This window comes from Panthera leo, chromosome B3, assembly GCF_018350215.1.
Source record: "Panthera leo isolate Ple1 chromosome B3, P.leo_Ple1_pat1.1, whole genome shotgun sequence".
Classification (NCBI taxonomy): domain Eukaryota; kingdom Metazoa; phylum Chordata; class Mammalia; order Carnivora; family Felidae; genus Panthera; species Panthera leo.
In genome coordinates this window covers 46,442,630-46,463,436 of record NC_056684.1, presented here as the reverse complement: position 1 = coordinate 46,463,436, position 20,807 = coordinate 46,442,630, and the positions used below count along the sequence as shown (strand labels likewise).

Genomic DNA, 20,807 nt, shown 5'->3' with positions numbered 1-20,807 from the left:
TAAGGACTTGTCATATGTTGGTTATCTCCTTTTACATGACTATTCCATTGTTTCTACGGATATACTGTACTTTAAAGCGATTTGTGGACGACAGAACACACAGCATGATCATTTAACTGTACAAAATTAAATTTCTATTGTAATGAAAAACTGTACTGATGACCACTTCAGTATGCTACTCTACAAAGCTAGTAGGCTTTTGAACATTATAATCAAAGGTAAAAAGGTTATTTTTAACTTCAATGAAAAACATCCCCATCTTCTTTTACTTCTAATTAAGAGGCTACCTATATAAAGTAAAATAATGAAGCAAATATTCAGAACCTTCCTGTTGAAACATTTAGGTAGGTAGAGCAAAAGTGGTTCTGTTGACTTCCACTTTTTGCTCTGCTTCACGCCAAAACATCTGACTAAAAAGTGAAAAAACACCCAAATGGCATTGTATAGGAAAACACCTAGATGATTGATTGCATTTTGCACTTTAAAGTCAGTGTTTTGATATTATAGAGACATGGCCTTGGTTCAATAGGTGTAATCTCTTACAGGCAAAAGCATGGTTTCATAAAGCTTTGACAAGGACTAATTTACCAGTTCTAATTTTAAAGTAATTAACTGTTTTTTAATAACTGACCCAATTTGTATTCTCTGAACCCCACTTACCCTGAGTCCCAGGCTGAAAGGCAGGAAAAAGGAAAAGTCTTCACTAGGAAAAACTGCAATCTTGACTTTCAAAGTATGCAGACAGCACAAGGTCAAAAGAAATGAGAGGCAACATTTTAAAACAGCTTTAAAATATTAATCTAAAGCGACTGTGCCAGAGTATTTTAAAATGAAGGTTGTATGCCCAACACATTACACTAATGTGCAATAATTACATGAATTGTGTTAATCCTGGAAACAAATAAATTACAACATGAGCAGTGAGGTAGCAAAGATCCACCCAGCTTTTCAAATATCCATCTAATCTCAAGGTCTGTTTCTGAAAGTGAAAGGACACTGATGAGAGCCCAGAGACAAAAGGTCATTCATTAGTCATGTTCCCCAGAGGACAGTTCAGTTTGGGGCAGCCTTCCAGGAACAAGGCTAGATCTGAATGAACTGGAACGTGAGGGAAGAGGTGGGGAAGGAGGCTGGCCTCTTTCTCCAAAGGAGGCTGATTGGATCATTCAGATTAAAGGGCTCTGGGGTTACCTGTGATACAGATTAGGGAAGACACAGGGTTCCATTTAACTCAGGATTCCAAGGGTCATATTCCAAGGGCAGGATATTTCTACCACAGACTAAATTGTGGTAGATAACAAACTGTTATCATATGACTGGTTTGACTAGCACCCAGGTTGAATCTCATGAAGGTCCTTTTTAGTCTTCTTTAGTCACAAAAATGGGCAAAGGTATCCTAAAATCACGTTCTGCCTCCTCATTTCTCTCCTGCCATTTCATAATGGGTATAATTCCCATGTGTATAAAGATTCCTAGATGGCATGACTTGGGTATGGCATTTAAATTTTCTGTGGCTCAATTTTCTCATCTGTAAAATAAGATAATAAAACCACCTTGGGATACCTGGCTGGTTCAGTGGGTAGAGCATGCTATTCTTGATCTCTGGGTTGTGAGTTCAAATTCCACATTAGGCATGGAGCCTACTCAAAAAATTAAAATAAAATAAAATAAAATAAAATAAAACCTCCTCATCCAGTGGATGTAAGAATTAACTAGATTACTGAAAAGTCTGGAATAGTGTGTACTCAGAACTTCTAACTGATTCAGATTCTGAATGTAAACAACCAATTCAAGACAATTTATTAGTGCTCTTAAAAAGCTAGTCACTGATTGTTCTGTGTTTACTCATTCGTTTACTCTTCTCTCCATTGCTAGTAACTAAGACCTCTTCGAGAAACCATCAGAGACAAACAGGGCGAAAGGATAGGTGGAAGAAGGTAACGATGGTGAAGGCCATCCGACATATTAACTGGTCTCCCGTAATTTCTGATTGCTACTCTCCTGACTACCATAAAGACAGGTCAGTGCAGACTGGTTCACACATCCCAGGGTTTCCTGGGCAGGAGAGGGTCTGAGCGGTGGTGTGGGAATGTTCTTTCAGAAGAGGAAACTCAGCAAAGGGCTTTCATGCTGTCCTGTCAGTCTTGAGAAAGCAGGAATGTAACATGATTTCTTTTGTCTTGTGCTTGGAAACAAATGTTCCTTTGCCTATCTTCTCTAGGTTTAATTAGTCTTCTGTCTTTCTCAGAAATCAGCCTGTTCATTTGCAAATGGCAGACATCAGAAAGACTAGTGACTATGAGTGTAGGTGTTGGGGGGGAAGGAGGCTGAAGTGTTTATTTTCAAAGCCACAGGGGTCCCCATTTGAAAAAGCACCCAGCTTATCTCAATGTTTTTGTTTGTATGATTTTGAATTAAAAGGTTGGAGCAATTCATTTAGGAGATTAAGCTGTCTTTACAATGAGCCTAGCTGCCCTATTTATTCACTAGTATCGTTACGGTTTTTAAAAAAGGTTTTCTACTACACTCTTCATTAGTGCAACAATTTTTAAAGATTCCTTGAGTCTTTGATTTTTAATGCCAATTAATTTTACATTAACATGATGCTCATTGCTGGTCGCCAGTAAAAATCACAAACCATATGTATAATAACAGTTTAGGGTTGACAGTTTTAGCAAATGAAATACAGGATGCCCAGTAAAATATCAATTTCAGAAAAACCAATTAAATTTCAGTATAAGTATGTCCCCAAATCACAGGGAAATCATGGTGCATTCTTATATTTAAAAAGTATTTGTTATTTACCTAAAATTCAAATTTAACTAGACGCTGTATATTTTATCTGGCAACCCTACGAGGTTTTCATGGAAATTGTACAAGCTCCACAAATGCCAAGTGGAAACTAGGAGAAACTCCATTTCATTACTTTATTATTATACTTAAACTCGCTTCTTGCAGAGCTCAACTTCATCAGTCAGAATAATACTCCCCAGTATATGAACAAATAAACGGATACCTTGGGAAATCAAGTGAATTGTGACTACAGGATGGGACTAAGTTCTAACCACCAAAGGCCATTCATTTATGGTAATTTTCTCATTGTGAAAAAGTGAACCACAAAAGGGACAACTGGTATCTTTAGCTCAATTAGAACTTAATGTCATGAACTACTACATTTAAATGCCAATGTCATCTTTCATTTATGTTACAAAGCAAACATCCTATGCAGAGAGAGGCTGAAACACCCCAGCGCCCATCCTAAAGTTGAAGAGGCCTTTGAAACAATAAATGAGTGATTTCTCCACACTAAACATTTGCTTGTGACAGTGAACAAAAAGCAAGCTGAATTTTATATAGCACAATCATTTTCGTGTATCTGTTGATGCAGTTAAAAGAAGAGAGCAATTACTGAATTTTTTCTTTCAATTAGAATTATAATTATTGCCCTTGACTCAAATCTTAGCAAATACTCTCAAATATAATTATATCTATGTTGTACATGATTAAATTCTTCCTTATTGCTCTCCACCCTTACAAATATGCGAAAAGATCTGTGTGACACCTTCCTCTACCCCAGGAATTTAATTGTAATATTTACAGTAATTAATTCCTAAAACCCGAGTTAATAAAATGTGATAATGAACTAATAAACCTAACTGTGCATAGCTTATAGAGTCAATTTCATTACCCTAAAGCCACATCTAATATTTAGGAAGACAGATTTTTTTTTGCAGACCTCAAATCGCCTTAATTTTTCTTTCCTTTTTGTCTTTCTTTTTAAAATAGGCACCTTCTTGACAAAGGAAAAAAGGAAAGGAGATGTCAAATGAAAAGCTCAAATTAACCTTCAAATATCTAATCAAGAAATCCCTATTTGCCACTTAAACAAGATATTAGAAAAATCTTGCTAGGACTTAATTTTGAAATAAGCTCACGTTGGAGGTAAGTCTTGCTAACACTTGAAATTGCTAAGAAATGCCACCAAAAGCCACCACTTGACCCAGAATTCCTCTCCAAGAAAAACTAGCCATAACTACATGTGGGACCTTGTATGAGAAACTGCCAGAATGTCAACTTCATTTGCAGTGGCCCCATATGGCCTGATCGCTCTCCCTGGCATGATAAATCACTGGCAGAATCCTTACCTTCCTACGTTTGATCTCTGCTCAGCAAGATGTGGTTTTGATGTGAAGAACTCCAGATCTCTTAGGTCAGAGACAAATAGCAGTGGCACTGACCTGCAAAGTGCTAAGTCTCTATTAGACTCAAGTGAAAAGCCATAGGCTTCTGACAAGCTCCCTCGCCACAGACTTTACTCGACCCACCGTGGTTTTCAAGAGCTCAGCCTGACAGAAGAGCTGCTGAGATGGCTGGGAGGAAATGCCAACAAACCTTTTCTTTCTACCACTATTACCCAGTATTAAAATCAATCTTCTCTAAGATTTGAAGAAGGAATTCTCTTGGGAGTCACTGGTCTGATTTCTAGTACTCTAAGTCTTTAATGAACACAATGTTTTTTTTAATTTCCGGTGGCTCTTTATGACACTGAGAAATCATTCATATATGAAGAATCATGAACAGATTTCTGTGGACTGCTTTCTGGTAATTATAAGGAAATCGTTGGGAAAATATTTTAAACATTGCTTCGAGTGAAAATTTGGGGTCCAAGAACAGGGGTTTGCAAATAGACGGACAAACAAATTCAGATTTTCCTTCTGATCCTCATAATCCCAGGTTCGGGCCCAGGAAATGAAAGAATTCTGAAGGGTCAGGGTGGGGTAAGGAACTCATATAGCTCTTTTCCTCCAGTTCTTTTCATAAGTAGGTGGATTAATAATACACATCTCATTCTACCCTATGATTTTATAAGTAATAAAACGGATGTCCAAGGAATTTAAGTAACTAACCCAGTATCACAAAGCATTTTCCTATTCCCAGAGCCTAATATAGAAGAGAGTACTCAATAAGCTATCCAGTAACGTTATTTGTTAATTCCATGAATCTTTATCGTGTGCCTACGTATACAAGGAACTGTTAAAAAGCATACATTAATGGCAGAATTGGGCTCATTCTGCTTCCTTGTTCATTACTCCACAATGCACCCTAAAGATCTGTTTCAAAGAAAGGGGTAGGTGAGTGGGACTGAAGGAGGGAAGTTTTTCAACCTAAAGAGTGTGTGTGTGTGTGTGTGTGTGTGTGTGTGCGCGTGCGTGTATATATATATGTATGTTGCTCTCACTAGAAAGTTATTCATTTCAAAACACTTTACCTGGAATTCACTTTCTAGCTGTGGTATTTTGTCTATTAGTCACCATGCAAATGAAATCACAATTTTATTTTCTAGTGCTCATTCACTTATTAATTCACTCAAACACAAAAATATGTGGACCACACTTTGTGTCAAGACCACCATGATAACCGGCTTTTATGAAGATTCAAATCCAGGAAGGAAACTAGTCTACACATCAAGCAAAAACTGGATCCCTTACGTTGGCATTGTCAAACACACAAGTTATTTAACAGTAATAATAAAAATGAAGATCTGAAACAAGCCTTAAAAAACCACATTTGAAAGACTTCTTGCAACAAGTTCAGAAGCTATTTGTTATTGTAAAAATAACTACACAGTCATTCCAAGAACAGTAAGACTAAAATTAGTATAAAACTTTACTTGGCTGAAGTGATGAAGAACGCTGAGAAAGCAGTGCGCTATCACTTTAACAGCTGCATTATCTCAATAGCCGCCCCCTTTACACCACTCACAATTAGAGACACTCATAAATAAACCCCTCATTAGCTCTCTGGAGAACGAAGTTGGTGACTCTGCAAGTGTTCATTCAAAGCAGAATGTTTGGTTTATTTTCTAGCTAAATGTAGTTTATGTACCCGTGTTTGTACGTACACGTCTACACTAAGTGTTGAGCAGTAATCTCTCTCCTTAAGTCAGATCATCAAGAGTTCCAAAAATCACTGTTTAGTGTACTTCTTTTCCAAGCCTTCTCTTTTTCTCTGTTGGAATTCCTGGTAACGATACCAGAATGTGGGCAAACCTCATTAGTCTCCCTGCTGTTTACAAGACAGGATTTATGCTCAATGTGCTGAACACAAGGACACACATCACTAAATGGCTCCAACTACCACCCAGGCTCTAATCTGAGAAATTTTTCACTCAGTACAAATACCTATCGGCACGGAGGAACACGGAAGAGCAATTACGGCCAACACATGTAGTCTTTTAAGAGTACACCAATAAATACCCATTTGTGAAGGTTAATTTAATGCAACCCAGGCTGTTATCTGGAATAGTGTGTGTCACCAATTCAATCCATTAAGTAATTACTAAATTCTCAGGAGGGCTCACAGAAGTCAAATGTGGTTATTCCAGGTTCATTGCTTCTGGTGTCCCCGAGGACCATCCGGGCCAACAGCTGGAAGAGCTGACTACAAAGGTTCCCAGGCATAACTAGACATGTTACGAAAACAGGTAAATGAATCTGACCAAGGAATGAGGGTCATCAAAGGCCTGCCTGACAGAAATACTTAGGGAGGCAGAAGAGAAGCAGAAGAAAAGAGAAAAAGATGGAAAAGGTGAGAAGGGATAACTCTGAGAAGTAGAGGAGAAAGGGAAATGCGTTCTCTCTAAAAGTGAAGACAGAGAAATCGGAAGACTACTGGGTTTGGCTTAAAGGAGACAACTTGTCAGGAGATTCTTTAGATGGGATTTTTGAGCCATTTACGATAAAACATTAATCGTGCATTCCAACCACCACCCTCTGGGCACTTAAGTTCTGTTACAGTATAAACACTGCATGAATTTCTGGGGTCTACTGTCTATTTCTCTATTCTGCATCCCCGCTGAGGCTACATACAATTGACAAATCTAACCGGAGTAGGATTCCAGTTGGAAGCTTTAAGTGGAAATGACTGCCCATAAAAGGCAAGGTGGAACACATCCACCTAAGTCGTTCTGGCAAGTGTCTCTACCACATAGGTTATAGTCAAGTTACACAAAATGATGGCCCATGGAAAGACAGAAAGCATTTGGAGCGCCTGAGTGGCTTAGTCGGATAAGCATCCAACTTCGGCTCAGGTCATGATCTCACGGTTCATGCGTTTGAACCCCACGTCGGGCTCTGTGCTGACAGCTCAGAGCCTGGAGCCTGGCTTCAAATTCTGTATCTCTGTCTCTGTCTGCCCCTCCCCCACTTGCATACCTCTCTCTCTCAAAAAATAAACATTAAAAAAATAAAATAAAGAGGAAGCATTAGAAAGAATATGAAATATATTCGTTTTCAACAGTCTCATCCGTACTCACTGCCAAGTAAATCTGAAGAACCATAACAAGGAAAAGCACTTTTTGAACTGAAAAAAAAAAAAAAATACAAACAAGCAGATGTTATTAAGGGCAGTACATAACTGCCCAACCAGTGGGAATCCAAAAACACAGTTCTTTACCACAGCCTGAAGAATCACACCTAAGTATTGATTATATCAATTCTCTGTTTTTCTTTTTTTTTAATGAACACTTTCACTTTTATGTCAAGTTGAAATTGTTGCTAATGGTAGCTCCCATACCTACTGTGACTAAGTTGGGGATCCACAGTCATAGAACTGGACTTGGGATTATCCTATACAACACTCAGCAGAGCATTAGGCTGAGTTCAAATTTTACTGTCTTTGTCGTCGTGGTTCTTAAGCTTGTTACTGTTATGAGCAGAGAAGGAAGAGAACCAAGTCTTGGAATTGAAACCTACTAACTCTTGAGCCTGAAAAATTTAACTTTAATATGCTTGACTTTCTCAGTTACATAGTGGGAATATTAATATAGTATCAGTATCATAGGTTGTTGCAATTATTAAATGTAATCATATGGGAAAAGCACTCTGGAAATTATAGTATTAATAATAAAAGGAACTATCAGTAGCCAGTAATGATAATAAAATCTAACAAGTATTCATTCAACAAACATTTCCTAAGCATTTCACTATAAGGCACTGAGCTAGATGCTTCAGAAATACTAAGATGAATAAGAGTTTATAATCTAGTACAGTGTAGGAACAGGGAGTTACACCAAAAAATATAAGCATACAAGGCTAAAGTTGTACCATTCAGAAGTAGTGTAAACAAGTAATATGGGCATTCAGAGAATGTAGGCTCATCCCCTCAAAATAAGTGTGGGACCGACAATGTCAGGTACTATGTAAGCAATAGGCACAAGAGGGCTAGCTCCAGTTTTAAGATTGGAGAATTTCATTCCTCCTCAGGTAGCTTCTTTAGAGTTAGAGATCAATAACTTAGAAATCCAAACACAAAAGTGAATGTGTAACACCAGCTTTGAGTTTAAAACACAATGAGTTAAAACATTAACGAAATATAAAGCGATGTTATTTTCAAGCCTGGTGCTAAGGAATGACTGAAATTCTCTAAGCTAACACAATGAAGCACAGTATGGAATTAGTCATTCAAGGGAAAGGTCCATCAGAAATTCTTTTTCACATTATGTTAGCTGTCATCCCTCCAGTTTTCTCCAGTCCTATAAATAAATAGCACACAGTGAACCTGGTAATGCCCCTTCAAAAAATGAGTGGTGTGTGTGTAAGTGTGTGTGTGAGGGGAGGAGAACAATAACCAACATTTGAGCACTTCTTCTGTTCTAGGGAGTATAAGAAAGGTAGGGAAGTAACTCTTGACATGGAAAACTTACAATGATCATATCTCATTTTATACAATGACTCCTTAAAGGTAGATTTACAGAATGCCCTACTGTTGTTAGTTTAGGGAAACCAACAAGTACTAAAATCATCCACCAAAGTAGGACTAATTTCTGATATTTTCCCATTACAGAGAAGATCAGGCTTAGAGAAAAACCACACATTCTGAACCTCCTAATATTATTCCAGAATTGCACAGAATATAATTCTGAAAAATTCTTTACACATTAATATCATTTGCTTTTCTTATATGTTACATCATTTGTCCTTAAGATTTACCTGTGTCCTTATACATAAACAAATACAAATGGGATTAATTACAGGTAGATTAAGGCACAAATGAGAAAGGTAAATTTTTTAATAATAAAAGTAAACTTCAAAAGACTATGTAAAAGAATACCTTGAAAAACTTGGAATAAGAACGGATTTCTTTAAAAAGACACCAAAAGCACTAACCATAAAGAAAAGATACAAATATTCCTCAGGGTTCCTGGGTGCCTCAGTCGGTTACGTGTCCGACTTCGGCTCAGGTCATGATCTCACAGTTCATGAGTTCGAGCCTCCTGTTGGGGCTGCACTAACAGTGCAGAGCCTGCTTGGGATTCTCTCTCTCTCTCTCTCTCTCTCTCTCTCTCTCTCTCTGCCCCTCCCCTGTGTGTGTGTGTGTGTGTGTGTGTGTGTGTGTGTAGGTGTGCGCTCTCTCTCTCTCAAGTTAAAGAAATAAACTAAAAAAAAAAAAGAAATATTCCTATTTGCATTTAAAACTACATGACAATTACACTAAAAAAGAAGAAGAAAAAGCACAAGGGGGCAGAAATTTTTCACACTGTATATAACTGTCAAAGAATTATAATCCCAAGTACATAAAAAAAAGGCTACAAATCATTAAAAAAACATACATATGCAAACAGAAATGAGCAAATGACATACTAGCCAACTCACAAAGGAGGACAGCCAAATGGCCAATACACATATGAAAAGATACTCAACCTCACAAGAAATCAATGCAATGCAAATTCAAATAGCAATGAGATACCATTTCACACAGACTGGCAAAATTTCAGAAGTATGAGAACTCCGTATTTCTGAATGGAAGTGAGGGGACGATAGAGAGTAGCAGGTACTTTGATACCTGCTGGGGGTAGTGGCAACCAGTGTAACTGTGTTGGACAGAAATTTGGCAATCCCTAATTAAGATGCAGATCCACATACCCCTTAAGCCAGCAATAATATCACTTCTAAGCGTACGTCCTAGAAAAGTCTCTCACCCAGGCAAGTAAGGAGATATGCTTAGGAACATTTAGTGCAACATCACTGTAATAGCAAAATGCTGGAAGTATCTTAAATGTCAATTAGTAGAATGAATGAAAAATTGTAATATATTCAAGGAATGGAATACTCTGACAATGAACGAATGACAATGTAAGCATTGCAAGTACATCCAGTAACACGGAGGAATCTTGAAAATAGCATGCTATGAAAACAAAGCAAACTGCAGCACAGTACCCTTTGTGTAAAAAAATTTAGCATGCAAAACAACAGTACATATTGTTTATGAGTACATGCAGGTGCATAGATACGAACACCTATGAACACCTATGAGGAAGATACATGCCTCTGAGGAAGGAACGGGGAAGTAAAGAAGGGAATGGAGGAAAGCCACAGGTGGAGTTTCAATGCAGTATTTCTTTAAAAAAGAACATTAGCAAATACTGCCAAATGTTAAGAGCTAACAAATCTGGGTATAGTTATACATGTTTGTGATATTATTGTCTGTAATCTTCTACAGGCTGAAACATTTCATTGTCTGTCAAGTATGTCCTACGAAACAGCGCTATTGGTCTGCAGAACCTGAAACATCTCTTTACCTTCTGAATACTCATGGTGCCTTCAGGACATTCATCTCAAGCATTTGCACCTTCTATTATGCACCATGTGTGTATGTTCTCACCCCATACCCAAGTGGGAATCCTCTCCAGCCTCTTCAGGGCAGGCCCCACAATCTATGTGGTGTTTCACGCCAGACAGTGACTAACAATGCTTTGTACACAAGCAGTCCTAAATAAATGTCAAATGAATGAACAAATTAATAAATTCAGACAAGCAAAAGGGTAGCTCTGGCTGTAGTTAAAAATGACCTCGAAATAATAGAGCTAGATACCCTTCCCTGTGAAAATCAAGTTACATTGGTATGTTGGGGATCAGACTGTAAAATATAGATGAGCATTGCAAGTCACTAGTTTCAGGTTTTGCTAGGGAATTTAACCAGTCATACTGATTCCTGATCTCCCAAAAAAGGATTCAGTGTAAAAGTAAATTTCTACACCTAGGGAAGTAAGACTTTAAGTTATCCTCTGTAGATTTCTATAGATATTCCCTAATTTTATCTTATCAGGCAAGTTCTTATTTCCCCTTTCCCTTCCCACCCTCAACACTCCATCAATACACACACATCAGCGCAGAGATCTGGTGTGTGTATTGTTTGTGGGCACTGGGGAAAGAGGGAACCAGGTTACATTTGCCTGTTACTAGGTTTACTTAAAACCACAATATTTTGCAAGATCCACTTACCCAGAGGTAGGTTCCATCATACATGTGGGAAGAGCCACCCACTTATACCACTTTTTGTTTGACTAAGTTTAAGAAGTCCCTAAAAATGACCTGGGGCAAAAAAACAATCCCTAAGAGTCAGTGGACTTGAAATCAGAAGACATAGGCTAGAGGAATGAAAAGTATGTACAAGAAAATGTATAAAAATATAATCTTTAATTATTTGGAAATTTCCTCCTTATATTTTATAATCAATGAAGATTGGAAAGTGTTTGGGTACTCATGATATCCTAAATTCTTTGTAAATAAGAGACAGGTATGTCTAGTTTTTAACTGGACAAGAGGTTTCATCTTTCCAGAGATCTAGGAGTAAAGCAACTGTGACTCTGGCTCTCCAAAGGTCAGATTGTGACGAGGAAAGGAAACAGAGCAGATAACTGCTTCTGGAGGTACCAGGGCTGAGCTGAAGTGAAAAGAAAGGTTCTTTCTACAATAAAAATTAAAATGTTCACTCACAGACATTCTAATTTTTAACCACATTCTACAGAGGTCAATAACCCCCCGTGTTTAGCCCCAGGGAAATTTTGTTGAGAGCCTAGCAAAAGTCTAGGTGGTGAAGCACCCAATTATTATTCCAACTGGAATTTTCAAAGGCTGGAAGTATTTCCAAATCATGTGACACAACAGAGCTGTGCTGTAAATAAACTCACTGAGAGTTAAGATTTTGAAGGGAAACAATGTAAACCTGGCTTCATCTTTTTTATTTTTTTTAATGTTAATTTTTGAGAGAGAGACAGAGACAGAGTGCAAGTGGGAGAGGGGCAGAGAGAGAGGGAGACACAGAATCTGAAGCAGGCTCCAGGTTCTGAGCTGTCAGCACAGAGCCTGACGTGGGGCTAGAATTCACAAACTATGAGATCATGACCTGAGCTGAAGTCAGACCCCTACTCAACTGAGCCACCCAGGTGCCCCTTTAATTTTTTTTAATGTTTATTTTGAGAGAGAGAGAGGGAGAGAGCGTGCGCACGTGCCCACATGAGTGGGGGGGGGGCAGAGAAAGAGGGGGACACAGAGTCTGAAGCAGGCTCCAGGCTCTAAGCTGTCAGCACAGAGACTCACTCAGGGCTCAAACCCACGAACCATGAGATCATGACCGGAGCTGAAGATGGACACTTAACCCACTGGGTCACACAGGTGCCCCAAAGATAGCTTCATCTTAAAGGCCAACAAACAAGCAATGGAGAAATGCCAGAGGTAAGAAATTCCCAATTTGGATAATCTCATATATCTGAAAGGTAAAATGGAATGGAGCTCAAAGATAGATCTGAAAAAGCAATTAAAAATTATCCAAAGTGACATTATGGCAATCACTTCTATATGCATCAGATTTGGTGTTTGAGGGGAAATGACTGGTTTTGAAATGATTTGTTGCAGCAAATAAAGAAATTAATGAAATTCTAGAAGGGCTTTCAAAATAGTCACTGCATTTTACTTTCTGGAAGCTGCCAAACTGGGCAGTCAGAAGCAATGAAAAGTCTCTTTAGCTTTAAATTATAGGAACTAAGATACCTTCCCATTTCTAAAAGGTATATATACTATCTGAGAATGTACTCAAATGCTGCCATACCTCCCAGATTTATGTGCCAAAGACTTGGCAACACCTTTGCCCAAACTACTTAAAATGCCAGAAATGGTTGTCTGCCATCTGACAATTAGGGCAAGCCACCTGGGTGTACTGAGGCATATTAATGCCAGATTTCGCCACAGTGTCAGGTATCTAATTTGATTCTTTAAAAACCGGCTGGGAAATTGTTTGATTTAGTGACTTTTTAGTAAAGAGAAGACCTTAGTAGAGAAACTGCCAAGGGATCTCATTTGATGGAAATGTAGGGAAAACATATAAGGGACCCATAGCTACCCAGAATATTAAACTCTCGTGGCTAATTAAAATAGTAAACAATGGCCTGTCTTGTAAAACCTTACTGACCATACAATTCTGATCTTTCTTAAAGTGGGCTTGCATTAATTCGTAACTACAAATGTAAAAATGAAATGGAATTAGCCCTTGGCTAACTATCATTATATGTACTTTCACACAGTTTTTCATTTAGCCCTCACAACAACCCCTAGTAAGTACATATATGACCAAGGTTTGAATAAAGACCTACTTTAACTCAGAGCCTTTCTTTTTCCAAATCAAGAACTTACAAACTTTTTCTAAAATATAGGCCATATAGTCTCTGTTGCAACTGCTAGACTCCAGCATTGCAGTCTAAAAGTAGCTCCAGACAATATATAACTGAATGGGTGTGTCTGTGTTCCAATAAAGTTTTATTTACAACATCACGCAGATAGTCTGTAGTTTGTTGACTACCACAAGCTGTCACTGAGATAATTAAAGCAGACAAAAATATACACCAGTATTTCTATTTCATTATCCGACTGCGAAAGACTAGAGACAGAAGTGCATATGTTGGTATTTGAGATGTTTTTGGTCTGCTCATATTTGAGATGTATTTGATCACTGTGCTTGTGTAATGCAACAGAGAACTTATACATGCCTGGCTTCTCTTAAGCCTTGCTGCAAGGGAATCAGACCTCACACACAGAACAGGCTCCTCAGAGTATCTTCTACCCTCAAATAGAAAATCTATTATTCCTCATTTTATAGAAACAGACGACAGAATTGCCTCAGCAAATGATGATTCCATATGGTAGCAGAATCCTGTACAGAAGGCATCAGGGCAGGACTCCAAGAGAATTATCTATTTCAAGCCCTACAATAAAGTTGTTTAGCAATAAAGTTCTTTTGCAAATCTGAGGTTCCTATAAACATGAGGTGTTATTCATAATTTATGATAAAAACAATCTTGATTAGAGATTTGGGAACAATTAGACCCACACCATGTTTTAAGAAATAATCTCTGCAAGGCACCTGGGTGGCTTAGTTGTTAAGCATCCAATGGCTCAGGTCACGATCTCACAGTTCATAGGTTCGAGCCTCAAGTCTGAGCTCTCAGCTCAGAGCCTGGAGCCTGCTTCAGATTCTGTCTCCCAGTCTCTCTCTGCCCCTGCCCTGCTGGAGTGCTTGCGTGCTCTCTCTCATTAAAAAAAAAAAAAAAAAAAAAAAAAAAAAAAAAAAAAAAAAAAAAAAAAAAAAAAAAAAAAAGAATCTCTGAAATAGGCAAGAATCTGATTTTTTAAAAAAGTAGAACATAAAAAGTAGTTAATTTAAAGTCAGGAAATCAAAACCCACATGATGTAGCTTCTTCCTAAGAAGAGTAGACCAGCACATATTCTCCCCATGTTTGCAACAGAAAGAACACAAAAAAAATAAAGATGTAAACTCTCTCTCTCTCAAAAAAAAAAAAAAAGTATGTTACTGTTAGGAAAAGCGAAGTGTATTATGGTCAGGAAAGATCCATCAGTTTTTTAAAAGTCAAGGCCAAGGTCTTTCTTATCAAGTATTTCTACTTCTTCCTATTCGCTCTCCTTCAAAAGGTTTTGCAAGGATCAGATATGGTACACATTAAAGTGCTAGGTAAACTATTAGACCCTATAACCAATGTAAGTGGCATTATGTATTTTTTATCATTATTTGTTACTACAATGATCAACTGAACTACTGCCATGCTGACAATTTTTGGCGATCAATCTTTCTAATAAGATCCTAAGCTCCTGGAAGGGAGATGCCCAATTAGCTTAACAGGGAACACTGTTGTTAGGAATACTAACAACACTCAGTGGTCACCCAAACATCCTTTGGACAGAATTGAAATTGACAGCAGAAAATAGAAAATGTTCAATAATAAGATTTTAAACAAACAAATAAATAAGTAGAAGTTACCCAATGCACATTTGCTCTGATTTTCAGTTGTCTTTTATTTTTTCTCTTCTAGTTTAGTAGTTTAGTAGGTTAGTACTCCATTAATGTTCCTTTCTTCCCTCTGTTCTAGCTCCTCACAGAATCAGATGCTGGAAGAAAACACAACCCTTTATGTTACTGTCAATTATAGGCATAAACTGTCACTGAAAAAATGCTCAATACAGAGACAGCACAATGCCTCTGCGTGTGTGCACGTGTGTATAATGGGGATGTGGCAGTAGAAAGAAACTAGTAAAGACAGAAGAGACAACAGAGACAACAGACAAGGTAGGGGTGGGATAAAGACAGAAAGATTCCAAAGACCTTCTGGGAATCTGGAAGAAATCTCCCCTGCAGTTAAGGGCAGTCGGTAAAGTGCTAGCCTTAATTTTACAACGTGTGAACTCTGATAATATATTCAGCCACACAAAGTTTGAAAAACCAGACTGATGAAACAGAAACAACTCAGAAAAGTTTTAATTCATAGAAACACACCTAAAACCAATCAGACTCCTGCAATAGCTGGCAAGCAGTCTTCTGAGGATCAAAGCAGGAGAGTACACGCTGTCTTGGCCTTCAAGTGGTCACCTCGCTACTTGTTGTTGGTAAACTTAACGCTTTCTTGACTAATGCAGTCTTTTCTTTAAAACAACAACAACAACAAGAAAAACACCCATATTCCTTAATAAGGAATCATTTTTAAAACCTGGGATCTAGACTGCTTCATTAAGGAAATAAAACTAGATCTATACCAATGATGGTATTGCCACTGATCATTAGTCTAAATTGGGTACTGGAACTTCAGACAGGTAGGCTTATTTTAAGAACTAAATGTAAAATCACTACAAGAGCACAAGTTAAGCCCTTTCAGTATCTATGGGGACTGGACTGTAATTCTGGAGTATTTTCACTGGACCTTTGACAGACAAAGATGTAAGTTTTATTTCTAATAATCTCTCCCACTTCCCCCTTCATAAAAAATGAAAAATACATCAGATCATAGATCTTAAATGCAAGATCATAAATGCAAAGTTTTCTAAATGCATGCAACTTGAAATTCTCATAATCTGACATTTACACGTAGGCAGTGGCTTTATGTTGGTCCCCAAATCACATTTACAAATCTTATCGTGATACCCTTAAAGATGCATTCGTTCAACAAGACAAAAATGATGAAGGATCCATCTTGTTTATCCTGCACGGCTTTGTGACACAAACATGGGATTTGTTTCCTATGTGTTCTTCAACAAGCCCTCCAGCATAGTAGTTCTTTAACCATTACTCTTTCAAAAATCCCTCTCATGAATGTGGTACTACTGTTCTAAAGGACGAACTGTCATTCTACCTTGTTCATTCTTCTGCTTGAAATTACCAAGATAATATCCCTCACTTCTGATCATAAGTGAGTTTTTAAAAACCTTTCCATGGATCTTATTTTTCCTTTTAAGTAAAAAAACCATTAGCCTCAGCTACCAAAAGAGCAGATTCTGCTCTTCACATTAAAAAAGCTGCTCACCAAAGACGCTTGTGTCAGAAAATTTAGAAGTCTCACTAAAAAGCTGGGGGGTGGGGAGTAAGCTGCTGGGAATCTTCACAGATACCTGATTTAACAAGGTTTTGTGAAAAGAGCTTGCCTTTAGATTAGCATTACTCAGTGTTTATGAGGGTTGTTTGTCAAGCCAAAAATAAGGCGCCTCCTCCCCACAAATTAAAAGAGTCAAGTTTCGATCCATTATTTCATTTCTGATTGTTTTTCTTTGCAATAAGTGGGAAAGTGGATACTGGATAAAAGTCTCCTCCGAGCTAAAAGACTCCACATTAAAGGCTTCATTTAGCTATAAATCAGTTGTCTTTCCTACTGGGGGAGAACAAGAGAAAAAGGGAGCGGGGGTAGCTGGAGAAAAAAGAGAACTGGAAGAGCTTCCAAATTAAATTCCGAAATACCTACTGCATACCTAAAAGTCCTTTCCGGGGCTGTGAGGAAAATCCCAATGAAAAGCTAAGACTAAAATCGAACCTTCCAAAGTATGAGAGTAGGGTCCCGTCTCACCGGGAGATCCTGAATCTTAAGATCTTTAAAGAGGGGCTGGAGAGGTTAGCGACCCTCATAAAACAAAGCGTTTATGCTGTGTATTTCCCTGCTCGTTCCCAAACCCAGAGATGTGCCACGCACTGGCACTATTGTTATGCAAACAATGCCTAAATGGCTGTAACCACTAACGACCTCCCATTAAAATGGCTTTCAAAAATTTGTCACACCATCTAAAAGAGCTAACAGGTACATCAAATCCATCATGAATCGGGCACTTAGAACACGAATCACCTTGATTTGCATCCTAAAACTCAATGCAAGTAAAATTTCAAAATTCGGATATTTAAAAAATTTCTCTTTCAACCATTAAGCCAGAACCAAACAATACACTTCTCAACAAATTTAGTTTATCCTGTAGTAAGAATGATGGAAAACAACTTTAACCGTATTGTGTGTCTGGGAAACGCGCTTTGGTTTATCGGGAACAATTTGGGATAGAAATCAATTGAAAGTAATAGAAAAACAAGAGAACTGTAAAATGAGCTCCAAGGAACATGACATTAAATCCCATCTTTCTCCCCCCACCATGTTATAACTTTATAATCACCCCGTGTATCTAATCAATATATTTTTTTCCATGTGGAATTCGTAGAAAGTGAATTCAACTCCCATTAATGAAGGTAGCGCATGCATATCCTTTTTTATATGGCCCAGCAACAAATCCTGCTTGGCAAACCCAAAATGTCAGGGTTCGTTATAAAAAATGATTTCTTTTCAGTCCGAGAGCGAGCCCGTTAATGCAGAGCAATTTCGAGAGTTTCTGCGTTGTCCAGCAGAACTGCCACTGCCTACAAATGCCGAACGAAATGCCCAAGCCGGAGGCGCCGGGAGGCAGCGTCCAGGTTTCGGCGCGATGCGTTAAGGGCGGCCGGAGCTTCGTGCGCCCGGTCGGCCCCTCCCGAAAAGCCGCTCCGCACCGCGGGCTTCCGAGGACCGAGCGGGGACTAGCAGCCCAGCGGCCCCTGAAGGCGCAGGGCCGCTGGGAAAAGCGGCCGGGCTGCGTGGCCCACCTGGCGGGAACCCTTCTAACCCCCATGAGTCGAAGCGGTGCCGACGCCTCCCCTGCGACAGTCCGGACCCCGCGAATCGGATCAGGAGGCAGCGGCAGACGCGGCGTGGGTGAAGAGCCGTTGACCGCGACCCCCAGCGCCGCGTTCAGGTTGGGGCGAGTCCCCGAGGCTTCCCGAGTCCCCGACAGGCCTTCGGAAGCCCTAATCCCGATGACGGGGCGTCCCTCTGCTGCGAGGGGATGAGAGGCTGGCCCCGGGCGCCCCGGCCCCCGACCCGTCACGCCGCCCTACTCCCCTAACAGATCAGGGACAGGAAGGAAGGTTCTAGAAAGCCTCGGTGGACGGCAGGTCCTCGCCGGGCGCTTACCTTGGTGTACTTGATTTCGAGGTTGGGCGTGGGCGACGGCAAGAGGTGCAGGGACGCCATGAGGGCGGCGGGGTCGGCCTTCACCTCGCCGGGCATCTCGATCTTACTGGAAGTCATGGTGGCGGGCCGAGGTCTCGCTCGCCCGCGGCGTGGGCTGTGCGGGCTGTGCGCGCGGTCGGCGGGCCGGGGGCGCGCTCGCCTGTATATAGGCAGGTGTCAAGCTGGGACTCTTCTTATTGGACGTGAGGGCCGAGGCGCGGGGGGCTGGTCCATCCTACCTAGGACGCCCGGGCGCAGCCCCGATTTACATAAAGCCCGCCGCCCGCGTCGCGCGATCCGTTCGCTCCGCGCCCACGGTCAAGTGCGCCTGGAGACTACCTCGGCCGCGGGGACAGGCCCAAGCCGCCTCCACCGCCGGCCTCGACGGCCAGAGCCCGAACCGCGCTGCGGCCGCTCGGGGCTCCGAGAGCCGGACCGGCCTCGCTCCCGTCCGGGCGGCGGCGGTGGGGGGCGCACCTTAGCGGATGTCGGGCGTGGGTCGTAACCCCAGAAGCCGCACCGGCGGGGGCTGACGCGGTGCGTTGGAGTTAGCTCTCGGAGCTCAAAGGGCGCCTCTTGGGGCGCCAAGCGGGCTCGGCAGAGGAGGGGGTGCGTCAGGGGCCCCTCCCTCTCGCGTCCCGGGGCCCTTCTCTCCCGGAGACCCGGGGGGCGCCCTCCGCTTTCTTTCTTCGGGCAGGCGGCCTAGCACACACCCACTCCCCTCAACGGAGCCGGAGGTGCACCGCGGCCGCAGGGTCCTGGTCAGGGAGTGATGAGTGCGAGTTCCTCGCCCCACACTTAAAATTAAGTATCCCCGCCAGGCAGTCGACTCCGCGCGGCCCTCGCCCAGCTTTTTCCGCCCAGCTGCTGCCCTCTGCCGGCCGGGACGGCCCCGGGCGGTCCGCGCTGCGCCCCAGGATGAGGGTGTCGGTCCTCTGAGGGAGTTGGCGTGTTTCCTTGGCCCCTCTGTCTTTCTTCTAGGATGCCCCCTTCTAGCCCTCGTTCTCCTCGCCCCCAAATAACTCAAGGATATACTTGTTTTGTTTTTCCGTTGTTTTTCACGCCAACAGGTGAATGTCCCTCCAGACATTGGGTTCCTCGCTTTACTGCCCCTTTGGGTTTGAGCTTCTGTATTTATACCCCTTTAATGTAGATGTTTACCTAGCTCCAACAGGCCTTCTTTTAGTTTGTGGGATCCTAGAGGTCAGCATATAGGTGTACGTCAAGAATCCAGAGATTCCATCCCAGAATGGGCTTTGGGCTACAAAATCTGGGCTTCAGATAAAAAGACCTTTATAGGTCATGTCTGCTCCTCGCTCCCAGTGCAAGCTTGACAGGGGCCTACTGATTCTTATCTTAAATGCCATTTTCAAAGCCCTTAGAACCTCATTTCTTTGGCTGTTAAGGGTCAGCCTGAAGAAATTTCCCCTTGGATACTTTTCCTAATTAAAAGTGCCTAACACTCAGTGCCTGAATGCTAACCAACAGTAGAAAATAGACAGAAATATTTCATTTTAGTATTAGGTCTATAGAAATAAATTCCAGCCTCTCAGAACCCAAAGTATCTACCCAAGTTTACATGAGTGAATTACCTCAGCCTAAGCAATAGGTAGATCTCAATTCACAGAGGATCGCTATGGCCAAAAATTGTATTTTAGTTGACAGTATATCTTCATGAGCTATAGTTTTGTTTTGTTTTGTTTTTTTAAGGCTTGGAGAGTTGGAGACACAATTGAGGAAATAAATAAATAAATAAATAAATACATAAATACATAAATAAATAAACGAAGTCCAGGAGTTAGTTGGGGAGAGGGGGAGAAGATAGTAGCAAGGGGAATCAATGGTGCTTGTGGAACAATTCTGCAAACATGTTTTGCAAGGTGCCTTACTAGAGTTTGGGTTACAAACAAAATGGATAGCCTTTGCCATCAGTGAGCAGGAACCCTTCCCCACAGGGAGGTAGATCACTATGAGGGACTGTGGGAAAAAGTTACAACCGTATGCTCTGGGACTCTACTAAAGAAGAGGTCAGCTCTCTGGGAATGCTGACCTTTGAGCTGGGCCTTAAAGGAAGAGGTGGAGAGCGCCTGGCTGGCTCAGTCAGTTGAGCATCCCACTCTTGATTTTGGTTCAGGTCATGATGTCACTGTTTGAAAGTTCAAGGCCCACTTCA

General features: G+C 40.7%; 1 protein-coding gene across 8 annotated transcripts in view; it reads right to left on the bottom strand.

Moving 5' to 3' along the window:
- ALDH1A2 (aldehyde dehydrogenase 1 family member A2) overlaps positions 1–19,046 on the bottom strand; it is a 99,867-nt gene extending 80,821 nt beyond the window's left edge. For 5 of the 8 annotated variants that reach the window (XM_042941906.1, XM_042941907.1, XM_042941904.1 and 2 more), the window contains exon 1: positions 18,596–19,046. In XM_042941906.1, coding sequence (XP_042797840.1) covers positions 18,596–18,712 — 117 coding nt within the window. In that variant the 5' untranslated portion in view covers positions 18,713–19,046. Of the gene's footprint in view, positions 1–15,108; positions 15,237–17,081; positions 17,246–18,595 lie in introns of those variants that run through there. The other 3 variants (XM_042941909.1, XM_042941910.1, XM_042941911.1) reach the window with 3 other exon arrangements.
- Positions 19,047–20,807: the final 1,761 nt, after the last annotated feature.